This window comes from Diadema antillarum, unplaced genomic scaffold (assembly GCF_040938485.1).
Source record: "Diadema antillarum isolate AM-2024a unplaced genomic scaffold, OU_Dant_1.0 seq00000562_RagTag, whole genome shotgun sequence".
NCBI classification, from domain to species: Eukaryota; Metazoa; Echinodermata; class Echinoidea; order Diadematoida; family Diadematidae; genus Diadema; species Diadema antillarum.
In genome coordinates, this window is record NW_027271501.1 from 1,274,550 (window position 1) to 1,298,345 (window position 23,796).

The window sequence follows — 23,796 nt, forward strand, 5'->3', positions numbered from 1 at the left end:
AAGGCAGTAGTCATAGAGGTATGCACAATGAAGGACATACGAGTAAACCTTGATCTTTTGAGTGCTGTGAATGATCAAACTACATCACTCTGCAAGCCGTCTTAGTGAAAAGCCATGGCTCCTTGTAATGCTTTGCATACTTCAAATCATTACTATACAATAAATGTTAGTTGTAATCCTGACTCCATGGAGTGGGTGGCTAGAGCCCCATTGTAAGTGTACTGATACCACTGTCTTAACCTTATACGTTTATCGTCACAGATCTTGATGGAGCGTTTCAACAAGGACCCCCGCATCTTCTGCTTCATCTTGTCCACCCGTAGTGGAGGCATCGGGGTCAACCTGACGGGAGCCAACACTGTGATCTTCTATGACAGCGACTGGAACCCAACCATGGACGCACAGGCCCAGGACAGGTGTCATCGCATTGGTCAGACCAGAGATGTGCATATATACAGGTCAGTCATATGTTACATCTCCCTATCTCTATCTCTCTCTCTTCATGTCACACTCTGATGAGACCAGGGACATCCCCCTCCCCGTTAAGTTGAGGATTTGTGTGAAAATCAAGGACATTGTTTAGCCATGCTTTCTGTGAGGGGAAGTCTCTAATTCTCTGATCAATCCACATTTAAGTTCACATTAAGTGTTGGATGGAAAGTTTGTGACCTCTTCTTGTGTGTGTATGTGTTGCACAAATGGTAGACTATCAGTGAAGCAGGACCCTATTTCATAAGAAATACAAAAACAAACAAACAAACAAACATACAAACACATAGAAGGCAGAAGATTGAAATGAAGTCGGGTATCAGCCAATCAGAAGTGACTATTTAGAAACTTATATTTGGTTTTCTGACTTATGTTTGATCTCTATGTTTATGCCACAGAGACCAGGAGAAGAGAAGAAAAAGTCTTGGGTTATGCTTGTGTGCACTTTTCTTCTTTCTACTAAGCATTAGTCATGGATAGGAGTGATAAAGTTACCTTGGTCGAAATGCTGAAATGTACCTTGTTCTGTGTGTGTAAAATAGCACACCCTCATCCAATTTAGTCTGTTGGGTTATTTTATTGCAGGTTAATCAGTGAGATGTCCATTGAAGAGAACATCTTGAAGAAGTCGAACCAGAAGAGGCTCTTGATTGATGTGTCCATTGAGGGAGGAAACTTCACTACCGCCTTCTTCAAGAAGGTATGTCAGCGCCAACAATTTTCTAGTGTATGAATGTTTGTAAACATCAAAGCTCATGAAGTACATAGTACATGTTGATTCTGGCACAGTATCGGTAAAGCCAATTATACACATTCCAAAGAATATAAAGAGGAGCTAATCAAACTTGCCTGGGTTAGTTCAACTAAGTAATACATGATAGGTTTTAGTGACAGTCCTTGCATTCTTGTCAGCATTTTTAATTGAAGTAAAGAAGTATTGTGTGGTATGTAAGCATTCATATTTCAGAGATTTGTTGATGTATCTGCTGAGCACAACACCCCTCTTTCTCTGCTGCCTTCATATCACAGAGAGATGAATCTAGTCAAATGGAGCAGCATGCAAGTAATTACCATAGCCTAATGAGCATAGAGCGGTGATCAGTAGTGTGTCTGCCTCCAGATCCAAAGGGCTCAGGTTTGATTTCTGATTCTAACTGAGCAATGTTGTGTGTAATTGTTCCTTCCCTTCTGCTAGTATAGTAATAGGCAAGATATAGGATAGGATATAAAATGAAGGTTCTGTGTGTGAGAGAGTCAGAACTCTCGCACGCATAAGATGCTGCTTCATTCATAGTAAAGAGCAGGATGCATAACCTGGTGAGTGGTCCCGCCAACTGGACCCCATGGAAGACCAGCTAGTGCAGCTGAATATGGGCTATCCAGCCACCATTTCAGATGGAAAAATGAATCCAACAAATCAACAAGCACTGATTATTATTGAGTCATTGTAGTTACTGGTTTCATCATTGTGCCACCCTCATTTCAGCACACCATCCAAGAGATCTTTGAGCTGTCCAAGGAGGCAGGCCAGCTGCAGAACATGCTGGACGTACCCCAGGAGGTCTCGAAGGAACCCGTGAAAGAACCTGTCAAGGAACCCCTCAAGGAACCCGTCAAGGAACCCGTCAAGGAACCCGTCAAGGAACCCACAAAGGAACAAGTGGAGGGAGATGCTCCCAAACCCCTCTCCCAAACAGACCTGGAGAAGGTAAACAATCATTGCAGAGTTCAGAAACATCCAGAAACACTCCCAAAGATATCCACAAAATTTCAGATCTGTATGTCTTATTTTGCATTGGAGAACCTTGTGTTGAATTGTAGAGCAAACTGGCTGGGGGTGATAAGAGTGAATTCCTTGAGTGCTCTGTACTCTCAAAACATCTTATTCTTGGAAAGCAAGTTCATGTATTATCAAAATCTCAAATTGAATGTCCTGAAATATTCTCAAGACACCTCCCACTCTCAGTAATAGGGCTATACCATCTTTGTGCATTGGAGCAATCAGGTATACACGTTTGTTGATGCTCTTAGAGTTAAATGAACACATAGTTATGATGAAAGCGGAATGTTTCAGACTAGAGTCTCTGAGAAAAATCAGTGAAGATGTCACATTTCCTTGGCTGTGTCTGAACTATGTGTAAAGAAACAAGCAATAGCAAAATTCCTTACTTTCTCAACTTTTAGTGTGCCAAGCACAAAGATTTTTCTTTGATACTTTCAAATTCTTGGGCTGATTATGATGTAGCCATTATGTAACCAATATCTAAATGGTCTAATTTTCATTTCATAAAGGCATTCTTGTCTTCGCAAAAGGTACTGTAAAAGAGGAAACTTTCGCAGTGTTGAAATTTTTGCGCATTTCGCGCAACCAGAAACTAGCATGAAAATAAAAGCAGGCAAATATTTTTGCTTGTCATACGTTCCAGTAGTTGTCTTGATTCTGTGGAATTGAAAACATGCAAACTTGTCTTATTCTGCCAAACGCGAAAATTAGTTACACGAAAATATCCACTTTTACAGTAATTCTTGGTTTGTTGGTCAGTAGTGGTATGTTTTGTACCACAAAGAATTGTACCTGTGCAAGAAAGTATACACTTTTCATCCCTATTTATGGTTTTCCCAACCAGGCACTGGCCCGCGCGGAGGACGAGACGGATGTTAAGGCTGCGTCCAGGGCACACGCCGAGCAGGATGCAGAGCTGGCGGAGTTTGACGAGAGCATACCGTACGAGGGCGAGGAGGGTAAACCCAAAGAGGAGACCTCCAAGGTGGAGATTGAGCTGGCTCAGCTGGATGAACAGGTAATGGCTTTCTATTAGAATTGCAACTGTGAACATTGTGTGTGTGGAGTGAGGGCAAGTTGTTTGGATGGATGATGTGAATTTATTTCTTGAAAGTGAAAATGCACTGTCTTGTTTTCTTATGGGGAAAAAAAGGTATCAGTTAAGGTAAGATAAAGTATCTGTGGTTTTGCACCGATATGCATTGCATAAGAAGTCTGGATGCAGAAGTTGTCAATTACTTATTACAATATCATGCCATGTTTTGTACATGTATGCAGACATGGCATGAACTTTAAGCTGGAGATTAAAAAAAGAAAAAAAGAGACCCAAAAGTTTAAAGGTCCAATAGATATCCAATTGCAGTAGAGCCAGGGATGAAATTTAAGACTATTGGCACTGTGAATTTCCTCTGCAGAACTTACCATTGCGATACGGAGAAAGCACATAGTGATGATGAAATCGGAATGTTTCAGACTAGAGTCTCTGAGAAAAATCAGTGAAGATGTCACATTTCCTTGCCTGTGTCTGAACTATGTGCATAGAAATTCATCCACTGAAGGATGCCAGTTCAATGTTTGAATTTGTTTTGTATTGGAAGCAGTAGGCCGTGTCCTGCGAAAATACTTCTAATGGGAAAAATTGTGTCAGGCGGCTGTGTTTATCATGCCAGCAGCAATATATGTTCATTACTTCATTTTCCTCATCTTTTCAGCACCCTTGTCGCTCTCAAAATATGATTGTGTATTCATTGTTTGAAACTGTATGTCCAATTGTTTTTTATAGTTGACCCCCATCGAGAGGTATGCTGTCCTCTACTTGGAAGAGACTATTGAGCCCATCACTACCGAGCAACTCAAGGAAGCCGAGGTTAGCCATGACTGTCTCAATCAACTCTTCTTGTTCTTGATGTTATAATCCTCTGGTTTAGAAATAGAACATCTGGAAATTGTGGAGATTTGACAATATGCTTAGGATGTTTGTTTTTTCAGAAAGAAGCTTGTATTTCCATTAGATATTGGTAGCTTTGTGTTTTCTTCTCTGTGTTGAATGATGTCCACTTTACATTAGTTACACAGGTGAAAAGTCTTTGTAATTAAAGAAGAAAATGGTGATAATGAAATACACTATTGGCAATCTACCTCAAATCCCTTGATACTGTGCTGTGTATGGATGTTATGTCTGTTGCCTCACAATGTTTCTTGGTTGTCCAAAACAGGAGCAGGTAGAAGCAGCCAAGCGGGACTGGGAGCTGGGACGTCTTCAGGCCCTCAAGAAGCAGGAGGAAAGGGAGGCGGAGCTGGAAGAAGATGAAGTCCTCTTCACATACTCAAAAGAAGATGCAGACAATCAGGTGCATAAAGCTTCTAGGAACAGCAAGCGGAAAGACAGGTCTAAGGGGGTTGTGAGAGATGGTAGGCAAGGTAGGAGGAGCAGTAGAGAGGTTGGTAGACAGGGCAGCAGCAGGGAAGGGAGTAGGGCTAGTGGTAGTAGGGCAGGCAGCAGGGCTAGTAGTAGGGCAGGGTCACCCCCACACGTCTCGGACAGACCTACTAGGAGCAGGAGTAGAGCCAGCAGTGGAACATCCGTCACTGAGGGCGAACTTCCACGGAGGACCCGAAGCAGGACCAACAGTGAGAGTGGTTCCGACAAGCTGCCGTCCCCCCGGCCCGGGGACAGAGCGAGCAGGTTTGCTGAGAGGGAGAAGAGGAGGGAGATGCCGAACATGGGTGCTGTTGTTAGAAGCAGAAGCTCTGAAGACAAAATAGCTAAGAGCCCAGAGAGAAACGTGCCGAAACGCAGGGGTAGTAGTTCAGATGCAGCTGCAGCAGATGTTGGTGGTAGAACTCTGAGGAAAGCAAAAAGTCCTGACAGGGGAGGAACTGATGGGGGGATCGAGGGGTTGCCTAGATCCAGCAGCAGGACTCAACGAAGTCGCAGGAGAAGTGGCTCATCATCTGATGAGTGCAAACAAGGTGGCAACCTCGAAGCTGTCATTGAAGTCGCACAAGGAACGTCCGATAAGTCTACTGCGAACGCAGAGACCGAAAGCAACCACATGGACGACTCTGCTGGTCAGACACACATTCCTGTGAACCCGGGATTGCTTGTGGTCACCAATCCCATCACGAGTGATGAGGTCAAGGACAAGGACGCAGAGACGGAGCAGGTGGAGAAGAAATCTCGTAATATATTCGAACTGGTCGACTCTGCTATGCGAATGAAGGAAAAGGTCACAGAGGACCAGTGTCCGATGGAAGTGAGCAAGGCAAGCATGCCCTTGGATGACCGGTTTGAGAAGCTCAAGAACCGAAGTCTCTTTGCAGATTTGGCAAAGAAATTCAAGAAGAAGAGCATGACATCCAAGCTGGCTTCTGTTGAGGAGGATGGGGAGAGCAGGGCCAGCTCTGAGGGAACTGAGCTCAACTTAGAAGCTGGTACTACCAGTAACATGGAGACGGAAGGCAATGAAACCTTAGACAATGACAACTCCAACACACCTCATCTTGCAGAATTTGAAGTTGAAGTTGAAGTTGAAGTCCCAACTACGTCTGACAATACCTCGTGTGCAACTAGATCAGAAAACAATGCAGCACAAGATGTTGAGTCGGTAAACACCACTCCTGTGGATGAAGAGAAGGCAATCATATCACCTGCTGAGGAGCCTGCTAGGATCAAAACTCCACCGCCCAGTGAGTTGCCACCAGATGATGAGAGTATAGATGCCAAAGAGGACACAGGAGGTCCAAGTATTGAGGTTAACACTGCTGAAAGCCAGAGTACTGAGCCAGCAAAAGTGCTCACGAAGGACATTCCAAGTGAACATGTGCCCGAGCCAAAGAGCCCCGAGGTGGAAAGTGGAGGGGAGAGGATGGAGGAGACTGACAAACTTTCTGAGCCCATTCCAAAGGATGACCAAATGCAAGTAGACATAGGGGCTACCACAGATGTTGTCAGTCCTCCAGGATCTGCGGAGGAAGAGCCTGTATTGCCCGATAAAGCGAGTGCAGATGCTGAGGTAGTCATTGCTGGAAGCACCGAGAGTAGAGAAGAGCCTGCCGAGGAGAGACGGTCTGATGAGGCAGATGCAGAAATGAACAACCAGGTAGACATTCTTGCCATTCATTCTGTAAAGGAGGATGTTCCCTCAGCCGTCCAGGAACCGATAGATGAAATGGAAATCATCCATGAGACAATGAGGGACATGGGAGCAGTGAGTGAGGAGGAGTCCAACAGTGTTGCGCGCGAAGAAGAAACCCAGGATCAGTCTGAAGACAAGATGGAAGTTGATGCAGAGACTGAAAGTCATGCAAAAGTGCCACTTCTTGATCTTGCGTACTTGGACTCTGAATCACAAGATCTTGTCGATGACATTTCGTCAGTAGTAGATACAAATGGCACCGAGTCCCCGCCAATAAATTTGTCTAATTCCGACACTCATGAAAGGAATGATGGTGAGTTGTCTGAAGAGGAGGACCCTGTGATATTACCCTCTCCACCAAAGCCGATGAGAAGAGTGCGGGAGATTCTCAACTTGACCCTTCCTGGGGAGAGACCTGTGAATCCGGACATCGATGGACCATCTTCAAGGACCAGATCCAGGAACAGCAGTGACACGGTGCGCACGCGGTCCCGGGCCAAGCCCTCCTCCTCTCCCGGTCTCAGCAGTGTTTTCACTCCCCTCCGAACTCAAAAGCCTGCCAGCCCCAGAGGTGGGGCCAAGAAAGCCGTGGCCCTCGGTTCCAAACGTAGCCCTCGCCCTGCTGCCTCAGATTTGGGCCTCCAAACACGGATGAAGAGAGCTTTGCGGTCGGTAGACTCTAGTTGATCTCTGCTCATGACATAGACAATAGATATGGGTAATATTTTTGTGCGTTCATGTCTTCTGTGTATTCAGTGGATTTATGAGTGTTAATTATCGCCGATGAATGAGACTAATTATGTATTTATATCAGTGCGTCAAGTGCCAGATGATTGAAAGGTGATTATTAAGCATATGATAACAAACTTTACCCATAGAAAGTGAATTTTCACAAGATGCCAAGTGAATAATCAACCTTTATTGTTGCGCCATTGGCTGGCAAATTATACAAATGGTCCCAAATCATTGTAGCAATTTATAGTGCGTGGTGTGCGTAACATGTCAGATACAAGGCGTAGATGCAAGGTAACATTCAAATGACATCCCCAGAATTTTTCCTTTTTGTAGACTACATATTTGAAGGTATGAAGTTAATTGCCCACCACCTCTATATTATACTCCCTTTGCAAAGGTACATTGCCATCTTGTTGAGGTTCACTGCAATATAACCATCATTTGGGAGATCAGTCAACAACAAAACCATATAAATGCATTTTATTCAAATTTAGCATAAATCATAACATTAGATGCTGAGTGCAGTAAAATAACTCAGTTGTCATATTTTGTTAAGTGTTAAGCTAAATGTTTTGGTTGCAGTTGGGCAATATATATCATTCGGATGACTCCGAATGTTTTTAATTGAAGAGATAATGATTTCGGTTTCAAGTAGAGCGTACCTGTGCGGTGGACAACCTTCGATTTAAATCAAACCTGAATTCACAAACTGTGGAGAAGACGATTTTTAAAAGTGTTTAATGTGATACCAATCTCATCAGATATACACTCTAGCGATATCCTTGGTAGTTACATTCTTACTTATGAAAATGGCTGACTATAGTTTTCATGGGTAATCTTAAAAACAAAAACCACAAATGTGCTGCCATGAACAAGCTCATGTATTTATTGTTGCTATTCTGATTTCATCATGAGATCTGGGGGGCGTTTCATCAAAGAGTTCGTCGGAGGTTTTCACGACAAATTTGCTATCAGCCAATCAGACGCAAGGATTTCAGTAGCTTTTAACAGTTGTCGGTGTAAATCACTGACAAAAAGTTTCATGAAACACCCCCCAGGTCATTCTTGAATAGTGTGCTGGATTGTCATGGTGTATTCCCATGACATGCCTTTGAGACGATGAATGCAGAAATGGGGGGAAATTTGGAAGGATTGGTCTTTCAAGGTGCATCACAAAAAAAAAAAAAGCAACTGGAGTGAATGGTCGGGGAATGGGCAGGTGTTCATGTGTTAAGTGTGACCAAAATTTCCTAGAGTTGGAAAAGAAGAGGTATGAGAGTTTTAATAGAAACGTAATATATATGCAAGTTTCATTAATCTTCTCATATCCATCTCCTGTGGGCAGCCAGTGCATTATGGATGGATATTCAGGAATTGGTTCAGGGTAAGGGGCAGGGCATGATGTTTCTGGGAGCATTGCCTTCAGGGGCCATAGACATGTCCAATACCCGCAGTTCTAATTTTGCTTTATTTTCTTGAATTTTTGGTTAACCATTCAAAATCTCTGTGCATGACTTGGATTAGCATGGTTCTTTGCCCGGGTGCAAAGTCCTGGCCACAGCAGTGTGCGATATCACTCAGAAAAGTCGAAGTCAGTTCACATGCACACATCACGTTTTCCCGTTGTTTTGTCAGTGTACCACCTGACAGATTAAGAGGTTCTTTTGTAGTTTTCATTTTCAACATCTTGATTCCTGCATTAGGATCTGCAAAGGCAGTTGCATCTTGCAAGATCTGTAAAACCATTGAATGTACAACTTGGAACACAAGTGTGTGATGTAATTGTTATATTGAAGGATAATTGAAAGATATTCTTGTTGTTCCATGCTTCTGAAGTACTTATCTAGTATTTGCAAAATAATAGTGGAGATATATATTTTCGATAAAAGTGCCAGCATCGTAGTCAGTTAAGTCAAAGTACACTGTTATATTTTCACGATTTGAATTGAGTAACTTGGCAACAAAGTTGTGTTATTGACATTGTCAAACATAAACATTCAAAATGTTTTATGTTTGCTTCTCTGTATCTTTTCATTGTTTTACTTACAATTATGTTTGTATGTGAAGAAAAAAATGTGGACTAAATTTGAATTTTTCAAATGAAGAAAAGGATGTTAAAAGAAACTATGTGTGACTTGTCTTCCTTTTGTCTGCATGTGGTGTGGAGTTGTTGGATAACCAGGCTTGGTGTTTTGAACATATCCTAAAACCTCCAAAATTTAACAAAGTACACATTCAACATTTTCTTTACCTCGGTAGAAAATTCTTTCAGACCGGATACATTTTTATTCTTGTTCAGAGTGCTTGTAAAGTCTTACACCAACTTTTGGCATGAATGGCCCTTACCAACGCCAACTTGGTTTCCAGCCAAAAAAATTGTGGAAAATAAAAACGCCTTGTTGGGATGACAACCATTACACCTCAAAGTCTCCATGCATCCACAGGGTTAAAGGGTGTTTGTGGAAAAGCATGGGCAAAACTCTTGTGCCAGCTTTGAATGGCTAACAGAGCAAGAAAAAAGACAAAAGAAAAAAAAAATGAAATTAAGAATGAGGAATTCTCATTTTGTATGGATGACACCAACAACAAACCTTCAAAAGGATGTAGAAACTTGTGGTTATGATTTGAACACCTAAGCCTGTTCCATGCAAACACACCCTGTGGATAAATGAGAGACAGACACCCATATAAAGCCTTCAGCAATCTTTGGCATTGTAATGCAAATTATTCCAAACATTATAAAGGACACTCCATCATACATTCACATTTGGGCTACCAACCAGATGTACATAGATTTGAATATAACTTCCAGCGTGTTTGGCATCGTATACAGTGCACTCCCGTTATAACGAATATGGTTATAACGAAATGCAGGTTACAACAAAGTAAAAATTCAGGCCGTAATATTATCCACTCTATGTATTTTTATTGTTTATTTATTCGGTTATTACAAAATTTCAATGTATTACAAAAGAATACTGCCAGTCCTGAGGACTTCATTATAACAGGAGTCCACTGTATGCACAATTGATGACCAAGTTGTGCTTATTTATTGGATAGTACAACTATCCGTTAAACAGAGGTGATGTCATTGTAAAAGTACTATTCCCCTGCATTTTCAAGTTGACTTTAATAAGTAAGTAAAATCAGACTGACAGAATTGTAGACTTATTTGTAACACAAGAAAATGTTCAAATTTCAAAATTTCATTAATTGATTAATTGATCATGATCACAATTACACTTGTACTGCTCATACAGGGGAACCTCGTAAAAAGCTGTTTGGGACCACTGAAAGTTCGCTATAACATAATAGATTTAAAAAAAAACACAGAAAGAATTGGGACCTGCAAAATTACCTTGAATCAGGTATCTCGCTATGTTGGACCTTTTTACAATCTGGTTCCAATGTATTATGCTACGTAGCTCTGGGGAAAATATCAGTTCATGACATTTGCTCTTGTGACAGTTGCTCCCATGAAATATCTGCAGGCTAAGCCGAACAAATTCTACCCACAGCCCTAATCCTAACCCTAATCCTAATCCTTGCATCAAACAACCTAAAACTCTATCACAACCCTAACCCCAATTCCTTCAAGAAAATAAGATCGGAGCAAATGTCATAAGGATATCATAAATTCACAACTCTTTCGTTGGGTATTGCACAAAATATTTTGGTCTATAATTGAACATTAACCCTTCAAACCGTTTTCTTTGAATATTTACTCAGTGCAACAACAAAATTGATGCAAGGAGCTCGTTTTTTTGCGTTGATTTCATGTCAAATTGAACAATTCATCAAATTTGCAACCTGATTGCTTCTAATATCTCTTTTGCAAAGATGTGAAACTTGTGAAAATTCCATAAATGTCAGTTTTGGTGTGGTTTAGAAGAAACCTCTTGACATTCTGTCAGTTTAATCTTATTGTTTTACCAAAGCCAACTTGAACCTGGTAGTACTTTTATGACAATGATCTGATACGTTCTGAGAATAATACATCGAAACTGTCAAGCACACAAGGAGTGTGCTTTGTGTTCATTTGCTACCAGATCAATCCTTATGCAGAATCAAGATGTTGCAGTGACACTGCCCAAAGTGGGCTCTCAACGAACAACATTTCTGCAAATTGTTTTTGTCACACAATCGTAAAATAAGAGCTGGGCTGTGGTGCAGCATTGTGGTGTTTTGATGACAGGACGGTAGATGGACCATGTAGAATGTACCGCCAATACAGCAAGTTTGGGTCTGCTTGTGCCTCAGAGCAAACCCCTCTCTGGATTTGCTCTGGACAGCCAAGTGTTTCTACATTTCAGCATAGTTTTGAACAGGCAATTACTGTAAAAGTGGATATTTTCGCGCGACTAATTTTTTGCGCTTGGCCGGGTAAGAAGAGTTTGGCATGTTTTTAATTCCGCGGAATCAAGACACCAAGTACAGGAACATTTGGTTAGCAAAAATATTCGTGTGCTTTCATTTCTGCGCTAGTTTCTGGTTGCGCGAAATGCGCAAAAAATTTCAACACTGCGAAAATTTCCAATTTTACAGTTATGGCCTGGCTTCAGAATGTGGTCCTCTAGTCGTAACCACCTGCAATCAGAACTTCATAGAAATGTTTGGCCGATAACTTCAAGAGTGCTAACTTGAAAAATTTTGTGCCTTCACCACCAGATTTACATCTCTCAGACGGAGGAAATAATGCCGGTGAGTTAACCAACAGTGTGATACACAGTGTGTTCTTGCTACAATTAAGGCCTTTACAACAGAATTTCGTACAGCAAAATAAAAATTCAGGTCCCAGAAATGTTGTCACTTACATCTATGGAGTAAAATTACCTTCGGTTATATTACTACAATATTTTGATGTGACTAAAGAAAACTGCTGCTCCAGAGGGCTTTGTTGTTAGACGGGTACCTTGTGTAAAGAGACTACCATACGTTATCTAAGGTGATTAGTTTAGAGATGGTCAGAGAAGAGTTGCCAAGGCTCTCTGATTCTGCAGGAGGGCCCCCCTCCCTCCCCCCTTTAAAAAAATAGATAATTAGTAAAAAAACAGAAGATTTCTCAACACACCCTGACAGTGGAATATCGATGCCCTCTTATTCAGGAATCGGTTTTGCATACACAAGTATTGCCCTGAAAGCTTTCTGGAATCTCCCCATTTTAAATCTTTTGATGAGTGAATGTTGTTAGCTCCACAATGGCAAATGCAATATTTCTATGGTACTCCTGCCAAACTTGATAGAAAGCAGTAAACACTTGGAGACACCGTGCACAGTTTGCTCTGGCATTTATGAATCTTGTGTGAAAGGAGGAAAAACTCATCAAATTCAGCTTGAAAAGACCAAGATGTGTGGGGAGGATTCATGGGTGGACCAAGTCATTTGTTTCCCATCAGGTTACATTATAAAACTACAAATAGCACCGGTCAGCAAATACATGCATCGAAGCATACACTCTTTGGTAAAAGTTGACTCTGGTAGTTTTTTTTTTCAGCTTTAGTGCGTACTTTGAGACAATGATAAAGCTGTACACGATTTGTTACAGGGATTCTCCCAATACATCCAAACCAGGTCAGCCTTTCCTCTCCATGAAATCCCCATGTTACAGTTTCTATAAATTTTGAATGCAAAGGAATCGAAACTGTTGACACAAATATTGACACTTTTTTTCCCTTGACATGTTGAGCCAAATGCACCAGATACCCAAGAGTGGTACGAGACTTTTCAATACTGTCAGCTGCTAGAGACTGCCAACAGACAGAGCGAAAACTTCCACTTCCGTTCAAGTCAGCAGTCCCCATTTCTGATATTGTGTTATGCAGTCGAGGGAGATTTATTTTTTATTTATTTATTTCTTTAAGCTGTAGGAGATACCAGAAATAAGTTACCCTGTAGTATAATTGTTGTACACCCGGCTGATGAGGAACACATAGGAAATAAAGAATTTACTTCCCTTTCAAGATCAGTCAAATGATAAAATGTGGATGTTCAATAAAGGTTTAGCAGAGGAAATCGTAGTTCAATGTAACACCACAAAACTGATGAACAGATTATTTGACATCTGTCAAGCAAAGACTGTGCACCAGAGTTAGTGTGAAATGGCAAGAACAAGGGTTTTTCATCCCGAGTGCAATAGTCTGAGTCTGCCACACTTTGTGACCCAGAACCCAGCCTCGCCCAGAAATCCCTGCTAGTACCTCCCCACTCCACATGCCACACTCCGCCATGCTTCCTCCAACGTAGATCTGGGCCCCGCCTACCCCTCCCCAAGACGACAACGATGTCTACATCGACCACGCCATGTGTCTGGGCTACGAGAATTCCATCATGACGGAATCCCAGCTTCCGCCGGTCTTTCACAAGAAGGAGACAAAGAAGATCAAGGTGGAGCAGGGAGCAGGTGAGACGGTTTATTGCCACTTTGTCTACTGTCAGATGGTCTGCTTCTCAGTTAGTTTCACACCACTACGGCTAAACTCATTTGGTCTACTATCAATTTCATGTAATGCCCATTTGGTCTAATCCTTTACTTAGTCTCGTGCACAGTTTGGCTAATTATCGTTTCGTCTAATGACCAGATGGTGTAATTGCAATTTTTTTCCTTGGATTTTTCCCACTTTGTCTAATAAATTGTGGATATAAGATGAAATTGGCATAGCCCATCTGGAAGTAGATCAACTGGTAATAAGGCTAAGTTGCAGTTGGACTAAATGGTCATTAGACGAACTACTGGTTGTAGGCAAAATAGGATTACAATTGTAGACCATGTGGGTTGAGACTAAATGGCTTTATTAGACGAAGTGGGAGTAGACCAACTGATAGATTACAGTTGAGACTAGGGCTGGATGGAGTGTAGAAGTGAAAGTTCCTCCATGGTCAAATGGAATTTGATATATAGAGTAAAATCAAACGGAGTGATAAAACATCAGACTGATCAAACATCAGACTGATCTTGCAAAAGTTTCGCAATGTTTTAACGTCATTGTAGTTTCATGATGTCACAGGAGAGATGCCATCTGTTAATTCTTTTTTTTTTTTTTTGCAGTATTTTGGACTATGTTTGCCAAAATACTAGAGATTTTATGGAAAATGCTGTTTTGCCCACATTGTAGTACTCCACATGTATATTCCAGAAGTGGTGACAATCTTTTTACCTCCAAGTCCACAAGGTTAGAATCTTTGTCAAAGTCATAAAAATATGCAAATTGGATGAGGGGATGATGTCATGGTCGCACAATTGTGAAACTTGAGGTTAACCCAAGACTTCAAAATAAGACCTGAAAGGTTTCTATACAGGGTTCCCAGCCCATCAGGGAAATCAGGGAAGATTATTTTGCTTTTTTCCAGCCAGGGAAAAGTTGAGGAATTTTGTTTTCTTGAAATGCTGTGAACTCTGCTGTAAGTCTTATTTCTGAAGCATTTGAAGCTGAGTTTAAACAGAATGAAATTGATAGTCAATTTTGTGGTCATCATAAGATAGGGTTGTATAGACTGGTCGGATATAGTGGAGTTGGGCTTGTATCTTCATTCTGTATGACCTGGCCCAAATCACTAGTTAAAAATCTTGCCATGTGCACATTTGCTCTTAGAAGAATTCAGTGAGAATTCATGCAAACTTTGTGCAAATGGAATCCCTTGACATGACAAAGGATTTGATTGTGGGATTAGCTATGACGTTTGAAGCACGGGGATAAAAATGAAACCAAGTTGTCATGGGGCCAAGTATTTAAAAGGAATTTCGTTTTTTAGTGTACCAGGCACTTTCACTTTAATTGTGCTTGTTTGAGAATACCGCTTCCAGCTGAACCACAACCATTTGCTCAAAGCTAAAAGTAAAAGATGATATTCAGATCTGAATTGATGATATTGATAGCCACTTTGTTGAAGAAGGCACTTACTGTACACAGCTTACATAGAGACCCAGTCCAGCATATGGCTTTGCATGCTGCTTGAGAAAAAACAAAGCAAAAACACAACCATGAATTCATCCCAAAGACACCATACAGTTCCAAGAAAATGTACAGTGCTATTTCCACTCTGCATTAGTTGAGCTCATTGTAGCAAGTATTTTTGTGGTATTCCATGTTTACCACTTTCATTTGGTTGCTTTGATGGTACAGTGTAAGTTGTGATACTGGCCTCCCATCCATTCTGGATTTGGAAGAAAGAATCTGAAGCTTGACCATTCCCAGATCTTGTTTCAATACGAGTTTCCCATTTACTTGATAATTTTGCCACACAATCCTATGAGAACTGCTCTCTCTTTCCTGTACTGATCCAATTCATCCCTCTTTTCAGTCAGAAAGGGTTAGAGATCTGTACGATATACAGCTGGTTATGAGAAATGTCTGGGAAAAATGGGAGGGCTTACCTGTCATATCTGTGGTGTCATTTTAGTGGTTCCAGCCAGGAAGATCAAGAGCCATGGACACCACCACCACCATCACCACCACCACCAGAAAACGGAGACCCCCCAGCAGACCCCTGTACTCCTCACGCCCCCACAGTCCCTCTTCAATCGCCCCTCGGCTGCCCTGCTGCGCATGCGGCGGGAGGCCAAGCAGCAGAAGATGCGGGCCCTGGCGGGCAAGCCGGTGGTCAAGCCGCTGCCCGTCGTCCAGCGGCCGGCCACCACGGAGACAACGTCCCTCGACAAGCTGGAGTGGCTGATCAACGAAGACTGGGCGCTGCTCCAGGTAAGTCTGCTAGAATCCTTCTACTGGTCATAAACTGTGATATGCAAAATATATCGTCATGCGCATGGCGGATTGTCGTTACAGTGCTTCCCTGTGCATGGTAGATTGTTGTTAGGGTAGGAGAGTGCACATGGCAGATTGTTGTTAGGGTGTGGTAGTGCGCATAGGATTAACAACATTCTGCCATGTGCAGGGCAGTGCACTAGCAATGATCTGCCAGGCGCATAGAAGTGCTGTAACGACAATCTACCATGCGCATGGCAGTATATTATGAATCCTCCTTGCATTCAAGGATTTCCCGTGAAGTTGTTTACTCTATCAAACTACTTCCTCTTTTTTTTTGCCATGCACACTGTGTAAATGTAAAGTAAGATTATTGCCATGGGTTTACAACAATTTTCCTCCATTGCAGTGGATCACAATAATATGAAAATAAGAGTATGATGTATTAGCAAGTGCTATGACTCGCCCTTTCCTCGATTTTCAATTTCTGTAGGCCATGAAAAGACACTATGAAGACCATAGTGAGCATCTGAAGACCACATATTTTGACTGCTCTGTGACAAAAATATACGTATAACATTGCACTTCTTCAATCCTAAGCCATGTGTTTATACCTCTATCACTGCCCTATTCTCAAATGTGTACTTTAAAGGGATAGTACAGTTTTGGTGGAGATGAGAATTGGGTTTTTAACTTTTTGCGAGATACATAGGAAACACTTATGATATAGTACAGAACATACCATTTTAAGAGGAATTCAAAGTTTATTTGACGAATGTCGGGTTTGGAATGACTGAAACATCAAAAAACAAAGTAAAACAAAGCGATCGTAATAAAGTGTGGGTCCCACACTTTATTAGAATCGCTCTTTTTTGATATCTCAGCCATTTCAAAACCAATTTTCATCAAATAAACGTTGAATTCCTCATACAATTACATGCTCTTTCACATTTTATAAGAGGTTTCTCATTATCTCACCAAAAAATGTTAGAAACCTGAAAGTAGGTCTCAACCATAACTGTACAATCCCTTTTAATAGCCAAGTATACTACAGGGCTTCTTTCTGGTGGCTAGTGTTTACTGACCACTCCCTCTCCTCCCCCCACCCCCAGGCTGTCCAGACTCTGCTGGAGCTCCCGCTGACCCTCCAGCCGCTGGTGCCCGGTCACATCATCAACTGGGACCTGGTCAGTGACATCGTCAACGCCTGCAGCCGCACCTACCGCTCCCCGAAGCAGTGCTGCAACCGCTACGAGAACGTCATCATCCCGCGGGAGGAAGGCAAGATCCTGTACGACACCAACCCCAAGAAGCAGAAGAAATCGAAGGGTATCTACAGGGTGAGTAGGCAGAAGGGGAATACTACAAGACTTGAGGCTTTCTGGTGTGGTGCTGCACGTCCCGAGGAACTTGTAGTTCCTTCATCTTCATAACCTATGAAATCTTTTTGCTTAAGGATAAGCACAAACTAATTTTTTATGCTAAGCTGTGACATTGAGGATTTAGTCTCTAAATACTGTGGATAACTGTTCCTTAGTTCTAGAGTTGTCAGTAAAATATAAAAGTATAAAAGTTACCTCCCTCCTTTATAGAGTGACATATGTTGGCTTTAACTGGAGGACTTTCAAAATAAGAAGAAAAGATGATTCAACAAGCTATGTACTGAGTTGGGTGCATTACTATGTCAGTGTATAAATCAACTGTTACCCTGTAGGCATACTGGAGCCCTTCAGTTATGGCTCACATAAGCATTAACATAAAAACAGACATCTCTTATTAGTGAGTAGTATCTTAGCAGCTTCTTACTCTTCACGGATCAGTACTCATGCTCTGAGTGCGAATGTTTCTTTTCATTTATTAATTTCATTTGTTTTTCTTTTTTCAGACAAAGAACAATCGTCCCATGAAGACAAGCCAGCTCCATGCCCAGGATGGCAATGCCTCTCACACCATGCTCTATTCAGCCAAGTTTGACGGTATCAAGATGGCCATCAACAAGCGACAGCCATTCCTCAAACAAGTGTGAGTATCATGTGACAGTCATGTGACAAGCATGTGAGTCATGTGACAGTCAGATGTGTGACAGGCATGTGACAGACATGTGACAATCATTGGAGATCAAAATCTAGGGATATCCTTTTCGCCAATTACTGAATTTGAAAAATAGATGGCAGGCACTAACAAACCTTGATTTCTTTAAAATAAGAGAAAAATTTTCAAACATTTATATTCGTGTTTATGCCTTCCAGTTGTTTTGTTTTATTCAATTAATGTCAGTTCATTTGGAAATATCATACACCAGTCAATAATCATGTATGATTCATAAGTGACAAAAATTAGACTGTTAGGAGCAATGGGTGCTTCTGTGCTTTTGTGTTAGTCCCACAAATATTGCATTTCGTACTTGGTATCAAAATGAAAGCATTTTATGCCATAATAAAGAATTGAAGACATGCTTGAATTAAACAGATACATGTTTGTTTATTCTTTTGTGCAGACTGAACAACCCTCTACTGAAGAACCCCAAGCACAGCGCCATCCTGACTGAATCTGGCATCACGTACGACAAGCCCATGCTGCCCAGTGAGGTGGCCCAGAAGAGGGCAGAGAGGATTGCCAGGGAGAAGAAGGTAAGAAACTGTTGGGATGATCGCAGAACTTCAAAGCCCTCCCCAAGTCCTTATGATTCAGGAGGCTCCCTGAAAATGTACTACTGTGAAGCAAGATATATTCCTGGCGTGAGATTTTCGCAAATTGGAACTGACAGCCTTTTTTATGGCATATAATTTTCACGAATTGCCACTGGCATTCGGTGCATATAGTGTAGACCAGAACTTTCATGTTCATTTTGATTTTTGCAAATCTTGCCTCTTGAGAAATTAATGAAATTAAAACGCACACGAACATTCCTTGTTTAACAGTATCTTATCATGACCTGAAAAGAGAATGTAATAATCTCCCTAATTGGTCCTTGGAACTTTCCTCATTTTGACGTTAGAATTTTGGCAGCTCAGCAATCGTGGCCATCTCCACTCTTTATTTATCTCTGCAAACTGATTCATACATCTGTTGCCCTTATTTGAAGCAAAACTCCTGAATTGTTATTACATCAGAATAACCAATCAAAGAAGAATTAACTGCTTTATGAGAAGTTATGCATTAAGTGGTTTAATTTTGAAAATGCTCATGTAAATGGTTGGATTTCAATACATATCCAGACCTGAGGCTTTCAGACTAGAGTCGCCTACCCTGCCCATTCATGGTGTGTATGGTGCTTACAGCCTCAGAAATCAAACCCAGGTCTATATCCTCAAACGAGTGTTTTACCCAATCACTGTTTGGCACCAGACCTAGAACATCCCAAGAAAGTTTATGCATGCGTGATTCTTTAAAAGAGAGTCAGGTTTACTTTTCGTCAGTCTATGATTTCCTTCTTATAATGCATTACGCTGTTGCCTCATAGACTGCTTCATTTTCCATGTCAAGTCAATGCGTGGCTCACCTGGTCCAAGAAACAAAGGCTTAAGTGGACTTTGTGTGTGGCAGGGTCACGCATTTGAAGATTGCGTACCTCTTGATCAGAGTGAAAGGTTTGCTTCATACACTTGGTTTGGCTTGAAGGGAATATTATGTGTTAATGAATATAGAAATATGTATGCATTTCATGCATTTTTTTACTATGTTTGTGTAATTTATGTTTCTTTTTTCTGCAGTTGGCTCAAATTCAAGCTCAGCAAAAATTGGCGAGAGAGAAGAAGGTATGCATTATATGTATGTCTTTCAGTTGTTGATGGTCTGCAGTTGATATAAATGTGGGTATCATTAATTTTGGCAGTTGAACAATGAAGTAGAGGGATTTGAAAGTAATGGTTTTGCCAAATTGGCTTTTGTTTTGTAATGTATGTTATTACATACCCAAAATGGAATCTTTTAAAGCAATTCTGCCGCCTACTCTTTGCTGATATTGCAATATTTTAAAAGATTTATTTTGATAGGATGTCTCCACACTAACACTTTAGAATATGATGATGCTTATAGTGGTGGTGGTTATGATGACTGATGATTCTACTCTGAGATAAAGCAGTTGATACTCAGCATAGTCATGGATTAAGACCAATCAAAAGATGAAATATATGAATGTGTCTCCCCCCCCCCCCTCGTTTCCCTGTAATAGTTGCAGCAAGAACAACAGCAGCAGCAACGTCTCCTGGCTGCCACCAAGCAGCAACAGCAACAGGGTAGCACCACCACCCAGGTGACAGCCCAGCCAGTGGGCACTGCAGCCGCTGCTACTGTCCTGGTAAGTTTGGCAACCCGAGTAGGAGAGGGAGCAAGGGTGGATTAGCCCAGCCTAGATTTGCTTCAACTACTGTATATGCCATATATTTAGTGAGTCTAAAGTTTCATAAATTGGGACTTCCCGATGATTTCTCAGGGGTTAAATTTATGGTCGTGGAGTACATTATATGTGTGCGTCACATTCATATCAAGATCAGAGTCATTTTCATGTGTTTTTAATTTTGCGAATAGCACCTGACTCGTGAAATTCGCGAAGATAATGATATTCGGTGTATGCAGTAATTTGCTGTGTAGGATCTCTCTCGGTAGTAGAGTACTGTCTGCAAAACATATTTCAAGGGGTGTTTATTTATTTTTTAATTTTATGGATTTTTTGAAGGATTTTTGATATTTTGGCAGGTAGGGTCAATGAACTTGGGAGTTCAAGCTGTGTATTTTTGAGGTTTTCATACGTGCACTAAAGTGAGTGCTCTAGTTTCTGCTGCGGCGAGGTGGGCCGCGCAACTGAGGGTTCATGACGTAACAAAGGCTTCTATATTCGGAAATTGGGCGATTTTTCAGCATACATACGTATGGGTGGAAATCACTGATCTCTATGGAAGAGCAAGATCATTGGTGGAAAGTAGCCGCTTGGCGGATGCCTGCGCTCGCAGAGTGCTTTTCTAGTTTTATAAGGGGGTTGTCACGTCTTTTAAATGGACAAAAATTAAACCTGAATACATTCTAGGGTTGTAATTGCACAGTATGTGTAGCAGTGGAGTATATTTTCTTTTGTGAGGTTCCGCACATCTCTTCCACACTGTTTTAAAAAGATGAGAGCCTTGCCATTGAGACATTGGGACTGAAACTAGAAATGTTTATATGACACAGATTTTTTCCAGCTAAGCAGTCAAGGACTGGTTGCTGTAATTGTATGCTGTATGTTGTTGGTCTCCAATATTTTCATTTCCTTAACCTGTTGAGGATGGACTGATTTTGCTACAACACGCACTTGCCCGAGTAATCATCCTCAACGAGTTAGAGTGTAATTATAGAGTGTAGTAGAGATGTCAGCCTACAAAAGTGTGGTGTGTTTGTATGAGGCTTTCAGACTAGAGTCGCCTACCCTGCCCATTCATGGTGTGTATGGTGCTTACAGCCTCAGAAATCAAACCCAGGTCTATATCCTCAGACGAGTGTTTTACCCAATCACTGTTTGGCACCAGACCTGGAACAGCTAAAAGCAAAACTCGAGTAATTTTTTCTAGACATAGTCGCAGAAAAAGGGATCGCTAGTGTTATATGAATTGTTATTAGTCAGACTTTGGAAAGAAGTTGTTAATTCCGAATTGTGTGAAATGTTGCTTATAAATACAATAGAATCAGTTTGAAGCTTATTTTTTTATGCCTCCGCAACGAAGTAGCCGGAGGCATTATGTTTTCGGGTCGTCCGTCCGTCCGTCCGTCCGTCCGTCCGTCCGTCCGTACGTCCGTACGTCCGTCCGTCCCGTTTTGTTTTTGTTGATATCTCAAGAACCGTGTAGTGGTTTTACATCACACTTGGTATGAGGGTATATCCTTGGGGGATAATACTTTGTGTGGATTTTAGGGTCACAGGGTCAAAGGTCAAAGGTCACAGGATTATTTTGTGAAATTTTTTTTTTTGAAATTTCATGTTTTTCTCCATATCTCGCAAATGGTTCAAGGTATCTTCATGGAACTTAGTATATGTGCTTGTACCGATGGGCAGTGATTATCTAGGGAAGTTGGGGGTCATGGGTCAAAGGTCAGGGGGTCAAAGGTCAAGGTCAACTCCTCAAAATATCACTACTTTCCTTAAAATGCAATATGCCTGAAGGTTTTTTTTTTTAACTTGATGTGTGGCATGTATTACCCAATATATATTTTTGGGGAAGTTTCTTGCCAAAAGGTCAAAGGTCAAAAGGTAAAAGGTCAAGTGAAAGTACTAAATTGCACTTTTTCCTCCATATCTCGTAAGTAACTCAAGGTATCATCATGAAACTTACATATTTATGCATGTTCAACCTAACAGTGATTCTCTTTGGAACTGTGAGGTCAAAGGTCAAAGGCCAGGTTTAGACAATGCTATTTTCCCATTTGATACTGAAATTATACTTTTTCTCAATACCTTGAAAATTACTCTATGCATAAACTTATAAAAGGGTCAAAAGTCAAGTAAAAATCATCAGTTCCCCAAATACCTGCACTCTGACATTATAATCATTCATCCAATTGAACCTAGTTCTAGGAAAGTGAACATTCAGCACATTTGTGTCAAACCTGTCATTTTAATATTTTGCCAATTGTGTGAAACTGTCATCACACATTGTCAAGACATTGTACTATAGACCTATTAGGAGAACCATGCATTATGGCGGAGGCATATCAGTAGCCGTAGCGATATATCTAGTTTTTCCATATTAGTATTATGCCCATCCAAGGAAACGTGTTACTCAATATTCCACTCCTCGGCTGATTACTGTAGATAATATCACTTGTGATGAAATGCTCATGCATTTGACTTGCCCAGTAGCATAGGTTTTTTTTTTTCTTTTTTTTCTAGAGCAAGTGTAACATGTGTAACATAATAGCTGTAAACATAAGTGTCCTTAATAGATCAGAGTCAAGAATTTGATGTCCTGAAGAGCTGGTATTAACCCTAATCAGGCTGGGGGGGGGGGGGGGCGGAATCCGCCCCCCCCTCGACGTTTCGCGCAATATCTTCGCAACGCAATAAGCTCCCGCCGCGATGTTTCATGACTTTTTTCTTTCAAGTATCGCGCAACTTTTGAGACCCAAATTGTTGCGCCCGCGCGTACCATTTTGACGCGACGCCCGTTCGAAAAAAATTTGTCAACCCCAAAATTGCTCCAAAACGTGATTTTGTGTACAAATCCAATGCAAATTGTGTTTTTTCAATTAATTCACATAAAAATTCATATCTTCACTTAGAATGGCCGAAATTAATTTATTTTAGCATAATAATGCTTCGAAAAATGTCTGTGACAAATTTTGGCCAAAAAACAAACAAAAACAAAAGGTCAAAAAACATTGAAATACATAAGAAATTCAAAAAACAATAAAATACATAAGAAATTAATTTCGATACAGATTTTTTTTATCCTATGTCTCAGAAGAATGATACAAGAAACATTTTTAAAAAGAAATTAGCTTAATTGGAGCATTAATAAGTGATTTAGAGCCCAAAACTGATTTTATGCATAAATTACAATAATTAATTAATATAAAATATAAGAAAAATTTTTCAGAGAAAGCAACCATACATTTTGATAGAATACGTCGCGGGCGTCGCGTGTGCCGATTTTCGGCGCGATCGCGCGTTCCATAGGCAAGATCTGAAGGGGGGGCGGAATCCGCCCCCCCCCCCCTCTGTATTCTCCATGGTGGTAATTGAACTGCCTTGTACTCGTTCTTTCTACCATACAGCAGTCTGGTGCCATCAGCAGGACGGCCCTAGGTACCACAGTGACTCAGCCAATCAGGGTGAGGACATCCATTTCTAAGAATTATGTTCGCTTTATGCCATCCACTGTTATGTCTCATCCCCAAATTATGTTACAGGACTAAACCACATAAATTGATGGTATGGAAGCTGGACTGATGAATGTAGCTTTATTCTAGGCTGTGCTTG

General features: G+C 41.1%; 1 protein-coding gene across 1 annotated transcript in view; it reads left to right on the top strand.

The window, feature by feature from the left end:
• Window positions 1–23,796, top strand: part of LOC139735020 (helicase domino-like) — a 77,221-nt gene that overhangs the window by 42,993 nt on the left and 10,432 nt on the right. The window contains exons 31-45 of the mRNA XM_071645794.1: window positions 262–458; window positions 1,075–1,189; window positions 1,976–2,197; window positions 3,117–3,290; window positions 4,056–4,139; window positions 4,489–4,623; window positions 11,815–11,847; window positions 13,390–13,546; window positions 15,544–15,842; window positions 16,958–17,185; window positions 17,731–17,867; window positions 18,343–18,475; window positions 19,559–19,603; window positions 20,020–20,145; window positions 23,592–23,648. Of these exons, the coding sequence (XP_071501895.1) occupies window positions 262–458; window positions 1,075–1,189; window positions 1,976–2,197; window positions 3,117–3,290; window positions 4,056–4,139; window positions 4,489–4,623; window positions 11,815–11,847; window positions 13,390–13,546; window positions 15,544–15,842; window positions 16,958–17,185; window positions 17,731–17,867; window positions 18,343–18,475; window positions 19,559–19,603; window positions 20,020–20,145; window positions 23,592–23,648 (2,142 nt within the window). The remainder of the gene's footprint in view (window positions 1–261; window positions 459–1,074; window positions 1,190–1,975; window positions 2,198–3,116; window positions 3,291–4,055; window positions 4,140–4,488; window positions 4,624–11,814; window positions 11,848–13,389; window positions 13,547–15,543; window positions 15,843–16,957; window positions 17,186–17,730; window positions 17,868–18,342; window positions 18,476–19,558; window positions 19,604–20,019; window positions 20,146–23,591; window positions 23,649–23,796) is intronic.